Raw genomic sequence first — 16,550 nt, 5'->3', positions numbered from 1 at the left:
CCTCTTTGAGAAAATGTCAAAAACCTAACCCCAACTTCCCGGAGAAAGGTCAAATCCATTAGAACTTGCCAGTTTGTGCTTTGAGGTCTGGTTTTTAAAATGTCAACATCTGGAGAGAGCTGAGGGGGTTTTTAACTTCTCCATTTCCCCCCCTCGGGGTTTCCTGGGCTGGATTTGATAGCTTTCTACTTTTGTCCCCTCCAGCGTGCCGTAGGAATCCCTCCCACTGATTTTAGCCTCTGTTTAGATGGAATCAAAGATCTGTTTGAGCACGTTCAGGTGTCAAAATCTCATGTCAGCATGGACTGCTACACACACGCTACAACACACACACACACACACACACACACACACCCTAAAGTGTAGTGAATGTAGCTAAGTTTACTTTAGTTTTCTGGACATATTTTGACTTGTTTTTTTATATATCTTATTGGTTTGTAAAGTTTTTTTTTCACTGTTCAAACTACAACAAAACCTAAAAATATTTGCCAATAATTGAAGTGGAAAGTGAAATTCAGTATCTCACAGACTGTGGTTAAGAGATTTTGCTCTTACTTGAAAATAATTAGCTCATTTTTAAATTGAGCCTAGAAGCATTTTATCATCCCGACCAGAGGCCATTAACATTTACATGCTTGCGGTTCACAGCCTGCGATTCCTCCTGTGCCTCCTGTTTCCCCGACAACCCCAAGTGCATGAGCTGCCCTCCGGGGACCGCCCTGCATCATGGGAAATGTATTACCCAGTGTCCATCTCAGCATTACCTGGACAACCACAACAGATGCCGAGGTAGGCCAAGTCTTCGACCACTACAACGCAAACTGATTCTTGACTTTGGAAACTACCGTTGTCAAGACTCAAGGTCCACTTACTTAGTCTGGAGGTTTTGACTGTATCACAGGGATCCAAATCAGCAGATTGAGTAGGCTCTGTTTGTTCAGTTGCCATGGAAATGTAGATTTTACACATAATTTTGCACAATTTGAGCATCTTTCCAAAATGTCAGGGGAAAAAAAAGTTGTCAGTGTTTGATTGACAGCTGTACTGCAGTGGTAGTCAAACATAGTGAGTTTTCAGTATTTAACTGTTTTATTTATGCATTTTATTCACTTACATGAAGTTTGTTTAGTTTAAAGCAGCTGTTCTGGTTCACTTCTTCCCTTCTCCTCACCCCCTCAGCCTGCCACAGCTCCTGCGCCTTGTGTTGGGGCCCCTCGGTTTCCCAGTGTACCCTGTGTCCAGGTGGGCTCCTTCTCCACGAAGGCCAGTGTGTGGAGGCCTGTGGGGAGGGGCTGTACTCCCAGGACAATACCTGCCACAGTAAGGGCTTCATATATTACGTATTAAACGTGTGAAGGCTTTATAATTTTCCCTCTCTGACGTCTTCCCTTTTCAACCTTTCATCTCCGCTGCTTTCAGACTGTCACCCTTCCTGCCGCTCCTGTGTGGGACCCTTGGCGTCGGACTGTCTCGGCTGCCTCAAATCAGAGGAAGCCCTCCTGCCGCAGTCCGGTCACCTCCAGCACGGCGTCTGCTCAGCTGGATGTCCCGCCCACGCTTACCTGGATGAGGTGCAGACATGCAGAGGTGAGTACATGGAGTTTTTGGACGACTTCCTCGTCTGTTTGTTCGTCGGCAGGATTATGCAAAAAGTATTGAACTGATTTGGATTGAGCCGGGGGCGGATCCAGGAAGTTTCTATCACTTTCCTAAGCATTTGCAAGAGAGGGCATTTTTTAAAAACTTGTCGAATTCTCAGGAAATCATGTTTGGATCTTGATGTAAAATATTTATGGTGTTGAGATTTATGAGATTGTACAGTTTGGTGCAGATCCAGGTAATAATCTGTTTCTGGTGAGAGGAAGATGTTGAATCCACATTACACAGAGTTGTACTTGTAAGTAACAGTACATGTGGCATCAGCGGCATTTAGGAACGCTTGCATCGGTGGCATCATTCAACATGCTACTGCTGTATAACATCATGCTGAGATCATCATTTCACCCCACAGCTAATGAAACCTGCCATGCAGAAGGATTAAAGATAATTATAGGTAAATAAATAAATAAAGATGTACTGGAGAAAGAGAGCTGTGTAGGATTGTTTGACCTTGGCCGAGGTCTGCGCTCTGCTGAGAGTTTCCTCCTTTATTCTGGAGAAAGCAGAACCTGTGAGGCCGAGCTGGAGCGACTCTGGTGTCATCGGACACGTATGATCACAAGTTAGCAAGCCAGTCAGCGCGTCAATCTTCAGTCACTTTGGGTTTCAACACAGGTGAAGTAATCGCTGCCACTTCTGCGATTTGTTCAACTTGAATGAACGCAACAGAATTCAAAAGGAAAATCCATGACAAAGTAAATGAAATGTTGTTTATTCAACCAAGCTGCTGATGCGATTGCAAACTGTGCGCCGTCATTTACACAACATGAAGTAGTGCTGGAATATTTATCAAATAATTGATCAATGAATTGACAGAAAATGAATGGACAACAATTTTAATAATTGTTTATCTGTTTTACCAAAGGGAAACATTTGTTGGTTCCAGTAAGAGGATTTCAGAAAACCTTCTTCCAATGAAATCATACCAGCTGTGATGCCCGTCAAAACATGCTTTTACCCATGAGTACACAGTAGTTATTACCACATATTACTACACACCTGTGAAGTTTATGACTGTATCTTGCAGGTTGCGATGTTATTACTGTGACAACATCTGTCCACAGACAGAGAAACGCCTGCCAGAGTCTGAACACCACCTCTGTGGTAGTTCCTGCTTAAGCAGGTGTCCTGGATACTCATGTCATGAATAATCAGGTGAATGTTGACACTTTAATCTAACAAGCATTTGTCTTTAATTTCGGATATTTTATAGATGAAACAATTAGTCTCCTAATTAATAAAATCGTAGAGTGATCAATAGGTCGTTGCAGCACCGCATATTAACTAACTTTCAGGTTTTCTGCTGCAACATGTTGAACACTTTCCTCTCTTTGTAACGTCTGCAAACTCCTGAGAGTCAAAGTTTGGTCTTGAGTTGGTGCGTCAAAGGTGTCTAGAATTGTGTGTGTGGAGACACCTGATTAGGTTGTTTATGAGTGTGAAATTGTGCGTGTAATGGGCTGGTTTTTATTAAGGTGGGTTCTAGGCTTGAACGCGGCAGTCTGTCAAGTGAGAATAATTATCACACACACCTACCAACACACACGTAAACACACACCACTGCAAACTACCACCTCCCTGCCAGAATGCCAGGAGGCATACGTTTCCTGATGTTTTTTTGTTGTTTTTTATTTTAAACAAAGCAGGACGACACTGAAGAGGAAAAGAGAGATGAGAAGACCATAATCAGTTTTCTTTACCTCCCTCCTCCCTCCAACTGTGTGCTGTGAAACTCCATCCGTTCACCGCTCTACTGTCTTCTTACCTCCCTGTTCAGACTTTGTGCCCACTGACCATGCTGCGTTTAGTATTTGGCAGGGAGAGGGGTATTTGTTCTACCTGCTGTCACTTCATCGAGCGCAGCCAAGTCATTTGCCAGCGCTGGCGTTTCGCTCGGCTCCCCCTTTCTCTCTGCCCACTTCTCCTCTGCCGGAGTGTCTGTTACCTGACACGAGACGAAACACACGCTGCCAGGCAGCGGTTTTATTGCCACTTGTTACATGAAAGTTAAATCTGAAGCATTTTGTTGACAGAGGAATGCTTGTGAGTGAGAGCGGTTTTGATGAACATGAGGTGGAGAATATGGAAGTGATCCAGATCTAGAAGAAGGATGTTGCACGTCTTTTATTGACTGAGTTGGTTTGATACCACTGAGGATGGAAACATGTCTCGTCATTCGATACCAAATTTTAAAACCTAAAGGAGTAAATGAGTAAATCTCATGAATACATTTTATTACCTCTCCCTTTTAAAAAGTTATTGTTGAATAGTCTTGTTTTCAGGCTTGCTGTCTCTTCTCTGTTGTCCTTCAAGAATAATTACTAGTTTATCAGTTTTGAGTCACTACATCCAACAAGTTCCCCCAAGTTTTAAACAAGTACATTCTGTCGATTTACAGGAAAGGTGGTTGCTTTAAACGTGCATTTACTACTTTAGAATCAACTTCATAGCTTTTCTGAGTCAGTCGTGTCTTGATATGTTGCTCCTGTGATGCAGTTACAGTCATTAGTCATCTCTGAACCATTCGTCATTAGGATGTTTTTGGTTGACTGCGGCGTACCTGGTATATATATGTTATAAGTCAAAAAACTAAAGTCCAAGTGAATTCACAGCTTCAAGTCCAAGTCGGGATTGTTTCTGTTGAGTCTAAAAGCCAACAGATTCATGACGAACATCGTGTTACTCCAGGCCACTCAAAAGATTAAAGTTTAAAGTTTAGACACAGAAACTGGTCGGTAAAAGCGAGAGAAAGTTCACGGTTAAAGGAACTAGTGCGGACAGCAGGAAACAGGATGTGAACAGCGAGCTCTCTGAGATACGGAGGTCTGGGTCTGTAGGTGTAGTGCAGTGTTGCAGTTCCATCTTTCATGGAGAGCACAGACATTACTCCACTCGTGGGAGATGAAAATACAATACAGAGCTTCAGTGCTGCATTCATTATTGAATTGTACAATTATTTATCATAAAAAACTTAACACTGGATCGGGGGGTGTGTGTGTGTGTGTGGGGGGGGGGGTGCCTATCTCACTTTGAAGGCATTAAGATTTAAAAGCCAGTGGAGGGAGTGCAGGAGACGAGGCTCGTTGAATTCTGGGTAGACTTGTCGGGATTTCCCACGGTGCTGCAGATAAGTCCTTGCTGCCTGCTCACAGTCACTCAGCAGCTGAGTTTCAGGGTGTGAGAGCAGCTCAGCGATCGTGACGTTAATGACAGGGTGCCCCGAGGAATGTCTTTATAGTTTCCGCCGCGAGCTGATGCTTCCTGGATTCCTCGAGTTTTGAAACATCATAATTGGTCGCTTCTGTCGTTAATACATAACAATTCCCCGATTCCTGTGTCGTTTGTCGTGCGGGTAAAAAATCAAGTATCACTGAGACTGAAATCCTGCTTGCTGGAGTTTGCAACCTTAAATATTAATCTACAAGCTTCAGATTAGTTAGCATGATTTTTTTTTACCTTAGAATAAGGAATATGCAGGGCTCCTTCTTTTAATACGTCAAACAGCCTGAAGACAAATAGAGAACAGGATTCTTCATTTTGCATCACACTCGAGCAGTTGTTGAGCAAATGTATCCCGGCAACAGGGACTCATCAGTCTGCATCACTTTGATTTTTTGTGATCTGGAGCCTGAAGCCATTTGGGTAATAGCATGATTTGTCTCCTCTCAACAGTTTACTTTTAAGTTCAGAGTGGGCCAAGCACCAGAGAAAATTTTTGTTTACCTGGAATTGAAAAGCCGTTAGCACTATTGGATTTCCTTTATCATCCCAGAGGAGACAATTACAAATCGATGAGAGGTAGTTGGATGGGACCGTCCTCTAACACCCATTCATCTCTTTGATCGTCACGGCACCCACACCGAGCCAATACAGGAAGTAGAGTTTTTAAGTTTGAGTTTAAGGCTGTTGTCACTGCCAGGAAAATTTGGTTTTGTAGAAAAAGATATTCACAATAAGAAATTACAAAGCAGCGTGGACCTTTAATGGGATGTTGTTACACTTCAAATAAGAACTTCAGTTTGTTTTTTGTTTTTTTTTTGATCCGTAGCCATCTGGAGGCTCCTTCATCCCCGCCTCTATGGGAACGCAGTCTGGCACCACCTCCTGGTGCCGGGCCCCCTGCCTCATGCGCCTCCTTGATCCAGTCCTCCCAGTGCACAGGCGGTTCAAACACCCATTCATAACCTATTTCCAAGGCCTCTCACACCCTGACACCATTTCAGGCCTTAGTGATGTCTGTCAGAGAACTTTACTGCCCAGGTCCAGGTCCACATGCAACTGGCAGACCGTCAGCTCAGTGAGTAGCTGAGCCTGTTGACGTGTTGTTGGCTGGTGCAGTGTTCTCTGCCACCATCTGCAGCAGCGGTTCCCAACCTTTTCTAACACATGGCACCACTTGAGAATCTCAAAAACGGTTTGGTGGCCCACATCCAAACCTGTGACGATACGGGTATACGGAAAGCTCAATTCTTCTTCTTTTTTTCTTTTTTTTTTTGACGGGGGAGATCGTCTCCTTCCTTTTAATCCTCCCTGTTGCTAAGCAGTTATTTCGATTCTCCAGTTGTTGCCACGACTGTCATCTTTTAACACGCCATCAGGCCGAGGTCACAAACAAGTGCACAACATGGTCCGGCCGGCGCCGACGTAAAGGTACCGCTCATTGGCTGATCACAGTAATAGTGCAAGATCATTTTTGTTTCTAAAACCATTATTTATGTATAAATATGTTTTTCAGGATTCGTCGGCCCACTTGCGATACCTCCGTGGTCCATCAGCGGGCCCCGGCCCGCAGGTTGGGAACCGCTGGTCCACAGCATCCTGTCATAATTTCAGCAGTACCAGCCTCTCCTCAGTGCCTTTGGGCAACTGGTCAGTGTTTCAGTGGATAAATACCTGCAGTCTTGCCCCATGCGTGGAGGTTGAATGGCCTCAGCGGGTAAATACAGTGTTGATGATTTAGCCGGAGAAGAGTTGAGTTAGTTTATTATTATGAACCCAGTCACTTTACTCTCAGCTCATACTCGTCTCAGTCTATTATGATCATTCAGAACGCTATTAATTTGCCTTTTTTCCCCCCACTTACTCTGTCCTCTGGCTTTGCTCTTTAAAAAAACATTTTCCAGCTTCATTTTCAAACATCATTTCAGGAAGGCAACGAAATGTCACGTATTGTTTCTGCTGTCATAGTCGACATTACTCGGCCCTCCCGTTATTTGTTGTTTTGTGTTTGTCGTGTTTCTTGTGCGATGTCAAAAATGCATGTGGCATGTGCGGTAAAAGCATCAGGGAATAAAACCCACTTAAATTCGATTTGAGCTGCACTTGATGTGATGTGATTTGAATTGTGTCTCAGCCACCTAATGATTAAATATTGGATTTCTGCTTTTTTCCGTGCCCACACTTTAGAAAAAGAAGGCTTTGTTATTGTCATACAGACAATTGGATTTGAATTGCTTGTCTCAGCATAGAGTTATTTTGTACATCAGCTATTGTGTCTGACTAAGTACCACTTATCTAGTTTGCTTTCACTCTGAGCTTCCTAATAGCCGAGGATCAACTCGATAAATGACGTGTCATTAAAGCTCCGTTCACAGTAATATATAAATCAGTTGTTCCACTCTGCCTTTTTTTTTTCTCAGCAACAAAGGTTTCCCTCAGTGGAGTGTCAGTGGGTTCAGGTGTAGGGCTGGAAACAATGCAGGCTATTGTATGAGTTTGTCTTCATGTGTGTGTGTGTGTGTGTGTGTGTGTGTGTGTGTGTGTGTGTGTGTGTGTGTGGTGTGTGTGTGTGTGTGTGTGTGTGTGTGTTGCTCTGACAGATACTCAGACCTCCACAGCAGCTACCGTCCTGAAGGAAAAAAGCGGGACGGTGTGTAAACATGTACATGAGACACTCAGACTCCAGCATTTATGTACACAGACACACACTCGTGTACATATTTAAGTGGGCAGGAGCGGACAAGCTATCAGATGTCTGAAGGCAAATTCCAGGCTGTAAATCCCTCTCCCCTCCAGGCAGCAGACAGAGAGAGTTGGCGTGGAGGAGATTTAACGCTGCTCGGTGGACAACACACCATCACGTACGAGAAGGGGTTAACGCCCGCCCGAGCTGTGTTGGATCACTGGTCACGTCTGACTGCATATCTGCTCGCCAGTTTTTATCACTTAAATCTGTTGTGAACTCGAGCTTTCGCAGCAGGTGAGCATCCGACCCTTTTTACAGAAACATGAGTCATGTTCGGTCTGTGTGGATATCTGTTTTTCTGGCTCTTCTGCCTGAGACTAGAAGCCTCAAAGCCTGATGACCTGAGCCTGAGGTCAGAAGGCGCCGCCGTCTCCTCTTGAGTCTGAACTTCAGGCGCAAGGTTTACATAGCAACCAGAAGAGAGGCTGCAGATACACGCAGAGGAGATGAGGTGTGATCGCAGGGCTGTGGGGTGTGAAGAGCTCAGAGACTCAGGATGATGTTGGTATCAGTCTACCGCTCCTTTGTGTTACAAAAAAAAAATCACTTCACCTCTTTCACCTCCTTGCCACCTCCTGTGGGAGCTGATTGGGTGGGAACCCCTGGGAGGTCCAGAGGTGAATGAAGCTGCTGTGGGGAAAAGGACATCAGCGCTTCTCGATGACGATGGACAATCTTTCTTTGGATCTACTTTTCAGATGAATCGTACAGACGTCGTATTTAATAGCTGCTTTATTTTGATATTTAACTTTAAAAGTTCAAACGCTGCTAATCAGACCACTGTTAGCTGTTAGCCAGCTAGCGGCACATGAACAAGTTCTGATGTGACTGAACTTTCAAATCAAAACAACAGCACTGTTCAAACGGATACTCCATATGAACTAAAGAAAAAGTGAGATTGGTTGTGACGCAATTCGTAAACAGAACACGGCACCATGGATGAAGAGTAGCAACAAGCAGACAGAGGTCAGAAAGAAGCGTCAAAACGGGCAGAAAACCAACTTCCAGTCAGGACTTTCACAATAAAATTTGAGTGGAAATATGATGCAGATCGTGATTCTGCTTACCAAAAAGATTGTCACGTGGTGTTTAGTCTACACTGTAGAAATCCAGTGAGGCATCTACCTGGTTAAATATCAGACTCAAGTCAGATTGGAAAAAAAACACATTTTCTCTTGCTGTATTTGCGACTCCACTGGCAGAGCAGTCACCCATTGCATTTCCATTTCCTCAAAATGATCTCTCTGAGGGAGTGGGATGACTTCTACGATACCATAACAGAGCAGAATCAATGTGAATGATACTTCAGAGGAATGAGATATAACCGTTCACTTGTGTTCCTCTCTCCTCTGCCCTGATGTAATGATCGGCCCAGTTTCTGCACCAAGAGAATCGTTTCTGGAAGGCGTCGAGGAGCGCACCCCCCCCCCCCCCCCCCCCCCCCCCGAACTCCATCACATCAACCGTGCACACCTCAAATTATGACCCCATCAGCACAAAGCAAAGTAATGAATCTGATTCCTTGAACACGTGCATCAGATAAGGTGTGATGAGAACACCTGCACGTGTGAATTTGGGCGCTGCGTGAATCAATATACACTCTCCGCCCCGCTACAAATGAGATATCCAAGTTGCAATAAAAAGAATGAAAGGCTGCCTATTGTTCTTACGCGCTTCCTATTATTAATTCACACTGACAAGAAGCCTATTTAATATGCCTCCGAGTGTGTGTTTGTTTTATGGCTGTTAATATGAAGGTTTGTGTGGAGCTTGTTTTGGCAGCATGAGCGGGATGTGCGTTCACGTCACACAGATGTGGCCAAAAAAAATGAGTGAAAGAGCACGCTGGCGGACGGTAACCTCAATCAAGGAGACACGCACGAGATGTCTTTCATCTCGGCTGACCAATTTAAGCTGCCATATTTGACAGAGGAGAAGGGGATTATGGGTAGAGAGCAGGGAGAAGGTGGGCGATGACGGGACATCAGATTGATGGTTTCGGCGGACGGTGACACCGCTGTGACTTTGCAAAGTCCCCGCTCTGACACTGAGGGGCTCCCAAAGGGTAACTGTTTTTGCAACTTGAGACATACACGCGCACACACGCGCACACACGCGCACACACGCACACACACGCACACACACGCACACACTGCAGTGTTGGCTCAGGTAGAGCACCAGTCTGCTGCTGCCAGTGGCTGTCATACAGTGTTTACACAAGACCCGGATACATCTGACAGCTCTCTGAAAGAATCTGGAGAGGAGCAATTATAAACACACACATACTTCAGTGCAAATATACTAAAAAAAAAAAGAAAAAAAAGTCAGGTAGTAAAACACACACACACACACTTGGTGCTCCTGGCCAGTTGGTGACAGGCCTTTTGTCTTTCATTCCCACCACCTCCGGCAGCAGCAGCGGCAGCAGCAGCGGCAGCAGCAGCGGCAGCAGCCGGCTGGTTCGTGGCTCCGCTCGGCTGCCAGAGCTGATAGCGTTGCTCAGCTATTTGTCTTCATGCTGCCAAAGCAGACATCAAAGGCTGCACAGAAGGCCAAGTTTCAGGGCAGCTGTGGTGTGGGGGTGCAGGGTATGGGAGCATGTAAGGGAAAGGTTAAATAATCCGGGGGCCAGGGAGGTTGCATGTATTTGAAGCCAAGAACATATTTATATATATATATATATATATATATATATATATATATATACACAAAAAACATTTACACATAAAGCTGAATTGAATACTGGTTAAATGTGTGATAGTGGCAAGTTAAAAGCTGTACAATTCTTAAAATGCAGCAGCTTATCTTTAGTCCAAATAAGATGCTTGTATCAGGTGAGAGCAGTTCAGTTCAGTTCAGTTCAAAACTTTCAAATCAAACTTTATCTTAGGTATATAGTTAAATTAGAAATCCTTTACTCCCTGCTAATTAATTCCAAATGTATTTCCTTTCATTAAATTGAGGGCCATTTATTATGTCATAACTGCTCTCAAACTTATTCCTCATAACTTATTATTTAATTTAACTTTATTGAATTAATTAATTTGCTCTTAAATATTGTCCTGCTGCATTTCTTGGTGGATGTGAAGGTATTTCAGTTGTATTTGTCTTTGAAACTTTGCTTGTCTTTTTCTGATCCTTGAACGCGAGCGTGGCGTGTTTTGCTGCCGTTCAGAGGTCAAGTTACCTGATGTAACTTTGAACACTTCACTTACCATTTCCGAATGTTATAATCTTTTGAGATTTAAATCATCCTAAACCGATCGTTGTGGAAGTTTTATGTTTCATTATCTACACTCAATGGTTGGACTATTAAATATGCTCCACTGCTCAGAAGAGCATATTTCAGGAGTCTTTGCTGGCGTGTGGCCGCCTTGGATCAGGCTCTCTGAGCTGGCACTGACTCCGGTGTTAATGTGTAACTTCTGATTGGTGAAGCGGCCTGCTGGCCTCATCTGAGTGTTACATTACCTCTAGCTGGCAGGGCGGACTGGAAGCTCTTCATCAGAGTCTGATTCCACAGAATGCCAACAGCGTAGGAACGTGATACAGCAAAGTGGCTGCAGGATCACAAAAAACTGGCCGCAGCTCAGACGCAGGTACTGCGGGCTGCAACTGCAACCCTCAGAGCCATCCTCCATTTAGTGTCCATGCATTTATGCTGCTAAATCAGTGATATAGTTCACAGCAAAAAAAATCCGCAACGCACCTCAGCTGATTTCTCATCACACTTCAACAGTGGTTGCTTCTGAGCTTCATACTAAAAATTATTTTCCACAAACAAAAAACCTTTCCCGCAGAAAATTACCGATACAGCAAAGTTTTAAAGCTAGAAACCAGGATGTCAACTCATTCTGTCATTTTATTTCTCTTACTGTGGCAGGAGGAGGAAGGCAGTGAGGAGGAGGAGGAGGAGGAGGAGGAGGAAGCACAGTTTGGGACTGAGCATACTCTGTCCCCTGTCCACGGCTTTGTGTGTTTCTTCTTGTAGGGAATATGAAAAGTGTTCTGTGTGTCCTTTTTTCAGAGTGTCATCCCTCCTGCCGGCGCTGCACCGGGCCATCTGCAGACAACTGCACGTCCTGTCCCTCCTCGTCCGGCCTGCACGACGGTCGCTGCGTCCCCTCCTGCCCGCAGGGCTTCTTCATCCAGGACAATCAGTGCCAAGGTGAGAGAGCACATATTTCAGCTGGTATGTTTGTCAGCACACCAACTGACAAAAATCCCCAGCCCTCGCTTCTAACCTCAACTCTCAAGACAGCCCTGTGAAGCCCTGAGGACTGGAGGGGACACTCTCCCAACATGTCCTCGGGGCTGGAAGCTGGTCCTCCGTGTTCCAGGAGAGAGATGGTGTTCATGTCTAGGACGGCGTTTGATCATTTAAATATGTACCTGATGCTTTTAACTGCAGCACCTTGTGGATTCCTACAGTAAAACAAAAAACAATTACTGTTGTCATAGTTACTAGCAGTGCCTCTAAAACAGTTGGTGCCTCAGTTAGAGTTGTTCTGATACCGACACTAGTTTCAGAAAAGCCTCAGATATGGTTTCAGGTATCGGCAAGTACGCAAGTCTTCACGCCTATTCAGTGCCGCGTAATGTGTTCATAAACTTTATAATGTCTCGGATAAAACTGCACTTTTCCCAGAAATCAATTCTTAGCTTACACAGGAAGTTGCGCTGCGCAGCCACTGGCAACTACTGTTTTAGAGCAGCGAAGAAGAAAAGCTGTGTCCCAATTCAGGGGCCACATTCTTTCTGAGGACGTGGTCTACACAGGCGTGGGCCAGACAGATATGAGACGGTGTGGCCTACGGAGGATTTTCACTTTGTGTCACCATCTTTACTGTTGCGTTGCAAAGCACCGCTCCCCCTACTTAACAAACTTGAGAAAAACTTGAGCTTTTCAGGCCCTTGGTTTTAACAGTTGCACCGTTTAGCCGTTGAACGGAGCTGAAACCCAATACTTAGATTTAAAAGTGTAATCCTTGCGGTCTCTGTCGGTGTTGTTCGCTTATATTTTCATCACTGACACCGAATGAATCTTCAAAAAGGCGACCACCTAGCTACGCCGCTGTGACGCAATTGGTCTTTGAATGCCGCCTCTGAAGGATGACGGTAAGTAGGGTTAGTAGTATACGGCTGTTATGGTGTCAGAACATCTGTAGCCTCAACCTGCCTTAATCAAGAATAAACCATAGTGGCTGCACAATATAAGCAACAAAACTTGTTTAAAATGGGAATAGCTTTGGCATGTTACTAGAAAATCTACTGAAAAGTTGTGAGAAGTTGTGATTAATGACGAGTTGAGCTCAGATTTATAGGACAATGGTATAATCACTCATAACAAATTTTCACATTTTTCTTCATATGCGGAGGGAAATTAAACAGATACTGTAAATGAGCCAAATTGTAATTATATGAGAGATGTGAGTTTCTTTTTTTTCTTCTTCTTCTTCTGAAGCTGTTTGAAGGGACTCGGGGGAGTTCCGATCCGATCTCTTTAACGAGTCCAGTTAGTTTTTAGTTTAGTAAGTGTAATGAAAAACACTGACATTACACCAAATTAATTAACGTGACGAGCTTGGGAACGTGTGCAATATATATATATATATATATATATATATATATATACCTGTTAAAAATTCAGTTTGTGTTCACCGCAGAATTAGATGCATTTTTATGAAAGGTCACTTGGTGGAGGCTTTTTAACAGTGTGGCGTTAAAGTGGGATCAGTGAGTGTGTTTACTCTGTGAAGCGCAGTTGCACAAATTACACGGTTAATGGTTTAGTTGTGTTTGAAAGCTGCATGTAGAAACGTTCAGGCTAAATTAACAGCACAACAAACACCAGCGGCAGGAAGAATCAAGGTCAGATCGACTCCTGCCTTCTATATAGCACCAAACTGAATGTAGTAAACAAACGTAGATGTATGGAGTACCAGTGCAGTAGCTACCACAGCACGCACACACACATACACACACACACACACACACACACACACACACACACACACACACACACACACACACAATTACCCTCCTCTTTAATGAAAATCCATTGGCTCTAATCTCCCATTCATTACCTCGGCTCAGTTTCTTGCAGGACGACCCTTTTATTTACATCCACCAGCTTCATCCTCTGGTTTTTTTTTTTTTTAAACACGATGAATTTTATTATTTGTCCTGAGGAAAATAAAAACCTGCAGTAAACAGCACCGGATCTCTTAATAATGTTTTTTTTTTGTTTAGTTTTGTTTTTGTTTTTGTTTTGCTCCAGACTTTGGTTGGGAAATTGAAACGGCACGCGCTGATGTCTACCTAGACGGTGAAGAAGAACAATGGGTTTAGATTATGTTCCCCCTTGGATAGCAAAATAAATGGGGTTTGTTTGCTCACTGGTCCTCGTCTCCTTCAGTGCTGGATCGGCTCATTAGAAGCCACCCAGATACCCTGAAGAAGTATTGTATTTCTGTCTTGAAGAGAGTAAACTTTCACCACAAAGTTTTGGTGTTTGTTTTTTTTTAATGCCAGGCAATACAGCAGTAATTTAGTTCAAGCTTCATTTAATCGATATTTTTATTATAATTGCAATTAATCAAATTACTGTGAGTAATGTGAGAAGGATGGCTGATATAATTATCATCAGCTCTCGTACCTCATAGGTTTTTTGTTTTCCGGCACATTTTCTCTCCGTGTTTTCCTCAGCTCTGTTTCCAGCAGCAGCAGAAACCTGTTCCCCACAAACTGACGCGTAAACAAGCTCTGATTAACCCTCTTTACGCCACCAGACAGCTTAAGGACTAAAATCAGAGAGAAGCTGGTGAAGAAAGAGGAACATCTAGCAACTAAAGAGACAGATGCTCTGAGCCTCTCTTCTGATTGGCTAACTGATTTTCTGATTAATCCAATAAAAATAAAGCAGATTTCACGTAAACACTCAGAGAAATCCAATTCTGCAAGTGTTGGATGGTGGGTCCAGGTGGGCGGGGCTTGGTGACTGCTTTGTTGTGACATCGCAAAGTTCCAGAAGTCCTGACGGCTGGTTTTAAGGCTCAGTTTCTGAATACAGGCTGTGTGCATTTCTCTTTGGGCTGAGGCTTTGATACTTTCACAGTATTAATATAGAAGCTAGACCTGATCTATAATCACACTACACATGGAGATCTACCTTTATACTATATGGGACCTTTAAGGACTTGTGTTTTGGAGCTTGGTACAGCAACATATGTGTCATCAGTTTTGACAGCAGGGTTTGGGTTTAATGGGTTTTGCTGTTCCTGCTGGAGAGTTTTTTCTCCTTGATAATGTGATAAACAGTGAATGAATAACAACCTCGACCAAATTGTTGTAGAACATCTCTCAATAAAAAACATTATCTGTCTGCTGTAAATATTTCACCTGCTTTATCACTTGTTTCTTTCGTGGTTGTGTGGAGTATGAAGTACCACCATGACCCCCCCCCCCCCCCCCACCATCACTGTACTTAATGGTTGTTCCAACAGCGTACAATGTGGTTGATGGTTAAAAACACAGTTAATAATTCTTGGGTAGTACTCAAAGAAAACCTCCATCGTGAATTAATTCATCTCCTACTCCTCCTCTACCCCATTTTTTACCTCATCCTTCCCTGCCTCCTTTCTTTTCTCTTTTCCTTAAACTCTCTCTTCTCCTCCTCTTTCCTCTCTTCTCACTTTTTCTTGCTCCCCCTCTGTTTCCAACCCACTTCTCCTCCTTGCCTCCTCTCCTGTCGCTCCCTTTTAACTTGTGTCACTACTTTAAACTTATTTCTTGTCTAATTTTGACCCTTTTCTTCTGTGTCCTCCACCCCCCAGCGTGTCACCCGTCCTGCCAGACTTGCTCCGGCTCCTCGCAGGCCGACTGCACCTCCTGCCCCCCGTCGGCCTCCCTGCAGAGCGGCTACTGCAGGACGAGCTGCCAAGATGAGCATTTCCTCGACGCTGTCACTAGAGAGTGCCTCAGTAAGTCGGCTTAAATGTGCGTGCGTGCGTGTGTGTGTGTTTGGGTGTGCCATGAGTGCTTGTATTTTTAGCCTGAGTCGCCGCAGTGTGAATGGAACCAGCAACTCCAGTGGGGGTTAGTGCCTTGCTCTGCTTACTGAGCTTCATCAAACACACATAGACAAATCACGTGTACATCTGCAGCTACGATAACCTGCTTTATGCCTGCTGCAGTGCTGCCGACCAGATAAACAGAAGTTAGGAGGGACTTATACGTGAAACCATGATTTCAAAGTTAAAACTTACATAAAACGTATATTTATTTGCTCCGTAATACTATTATCGTTATTATTATTTAACTGCTTTTGGAGGGAAAGGGAGAATATTATTGGAATGATATGATCTAGTACTGGGTTGATCGGATATCAAACTAGCAGATAAAAACGAGCGGCAAAATTAGGTCACGCTATCACGACCACGCCCACTTAGGAGACAGGAAGTGTATACCATTTCTTACCATTGGCGCCGCTTGTAAATTGCGTCTTTGTTGTAGACTGTCTTTGGTTTTGACTGTAGGTGAGTCTCATCAGAAAAGATTTGTTTTAAAAGAATCCACACTTCCTCTCATTTCTGCTGGAGAAACTTTTTATTATAAGAATTTAAATGTTGGAATTTGTTGTTCAGTATGAGATGATGGCGGCACACAAATCCGCCCTTTTTTTTCAATCACTTTCTGAATAATTAAAGAAACACAGCTTCACCAAATCCTTCATCCCAGCTGGTCTCGGACCGGATTCACTCTTCTACCCCAAAAAAACAACAAAAAAAAAAACACCCCAAAAACCACTGAAATTCGTTCCAGTCAGAGCAGTTGGCAGAATATAAAACCTTTCATCAGCAAGTTTACTCACCTACTTTGAGTTATAGCAGCTGTTGACGTCGGCCAATCAGCCATCTGCAAGTAA

At 43.8% G+C, this 16,550-nt stretch overlaps 1 protein-coding gene across 1 annotated transcript in view; it reads left to right on the top strand.

Annotated features, from left to right (window-relative positions):
• fras1 (Fraser extracellular matrix complex subunit 1) overlaps window positions 1-16,550 on the top strand; it is a 229,388-nt gene that overhangs the window by 120,788 nt on the left and 92,050 nt on the right. Inside the window, exons 15-19 of the mRNA XM_056375341.1 lie at window positions 649-789; window positions 1,180-1,320; window positions 1,420-1,587; window positions 11,652-11,792; window positions 15,460-15,606. Coding sequence (XP_056231316.1) covers window positions 649-789; window positions 1,180-1,320; window positions 1,420-1,587; window positions 11,652-11,792; window positions 15,460-15,606 — 738 coding nt within the window. The remainder of the gene's footprint in view (window positions 1-648; window positions 790-1,179; window positions 1,321-1,419; window positions 1,588-11,651; window positions 11,793-15,459; window positions 15,607-16,550) is intronic.

The sequence above is a fragment of the Seriola aureovittata genome, chromosome 5 (assembly GCF_021018895.1).
Source record: "Seriola aureovittata isolate HTS-2021-v1 ecotype China chromosome 5, ASM2101889v1, whole genome shotgun sequence".
Lineage (NCBI taxonomy): Eukaryota > Metazoa > Chordata > Actinopteri > Carangiformes > Carangidae > Seriola > Seriola aureovittata.
This window is presented reverse-complemented; position numbering and strand designations above follow the sequence as displayed.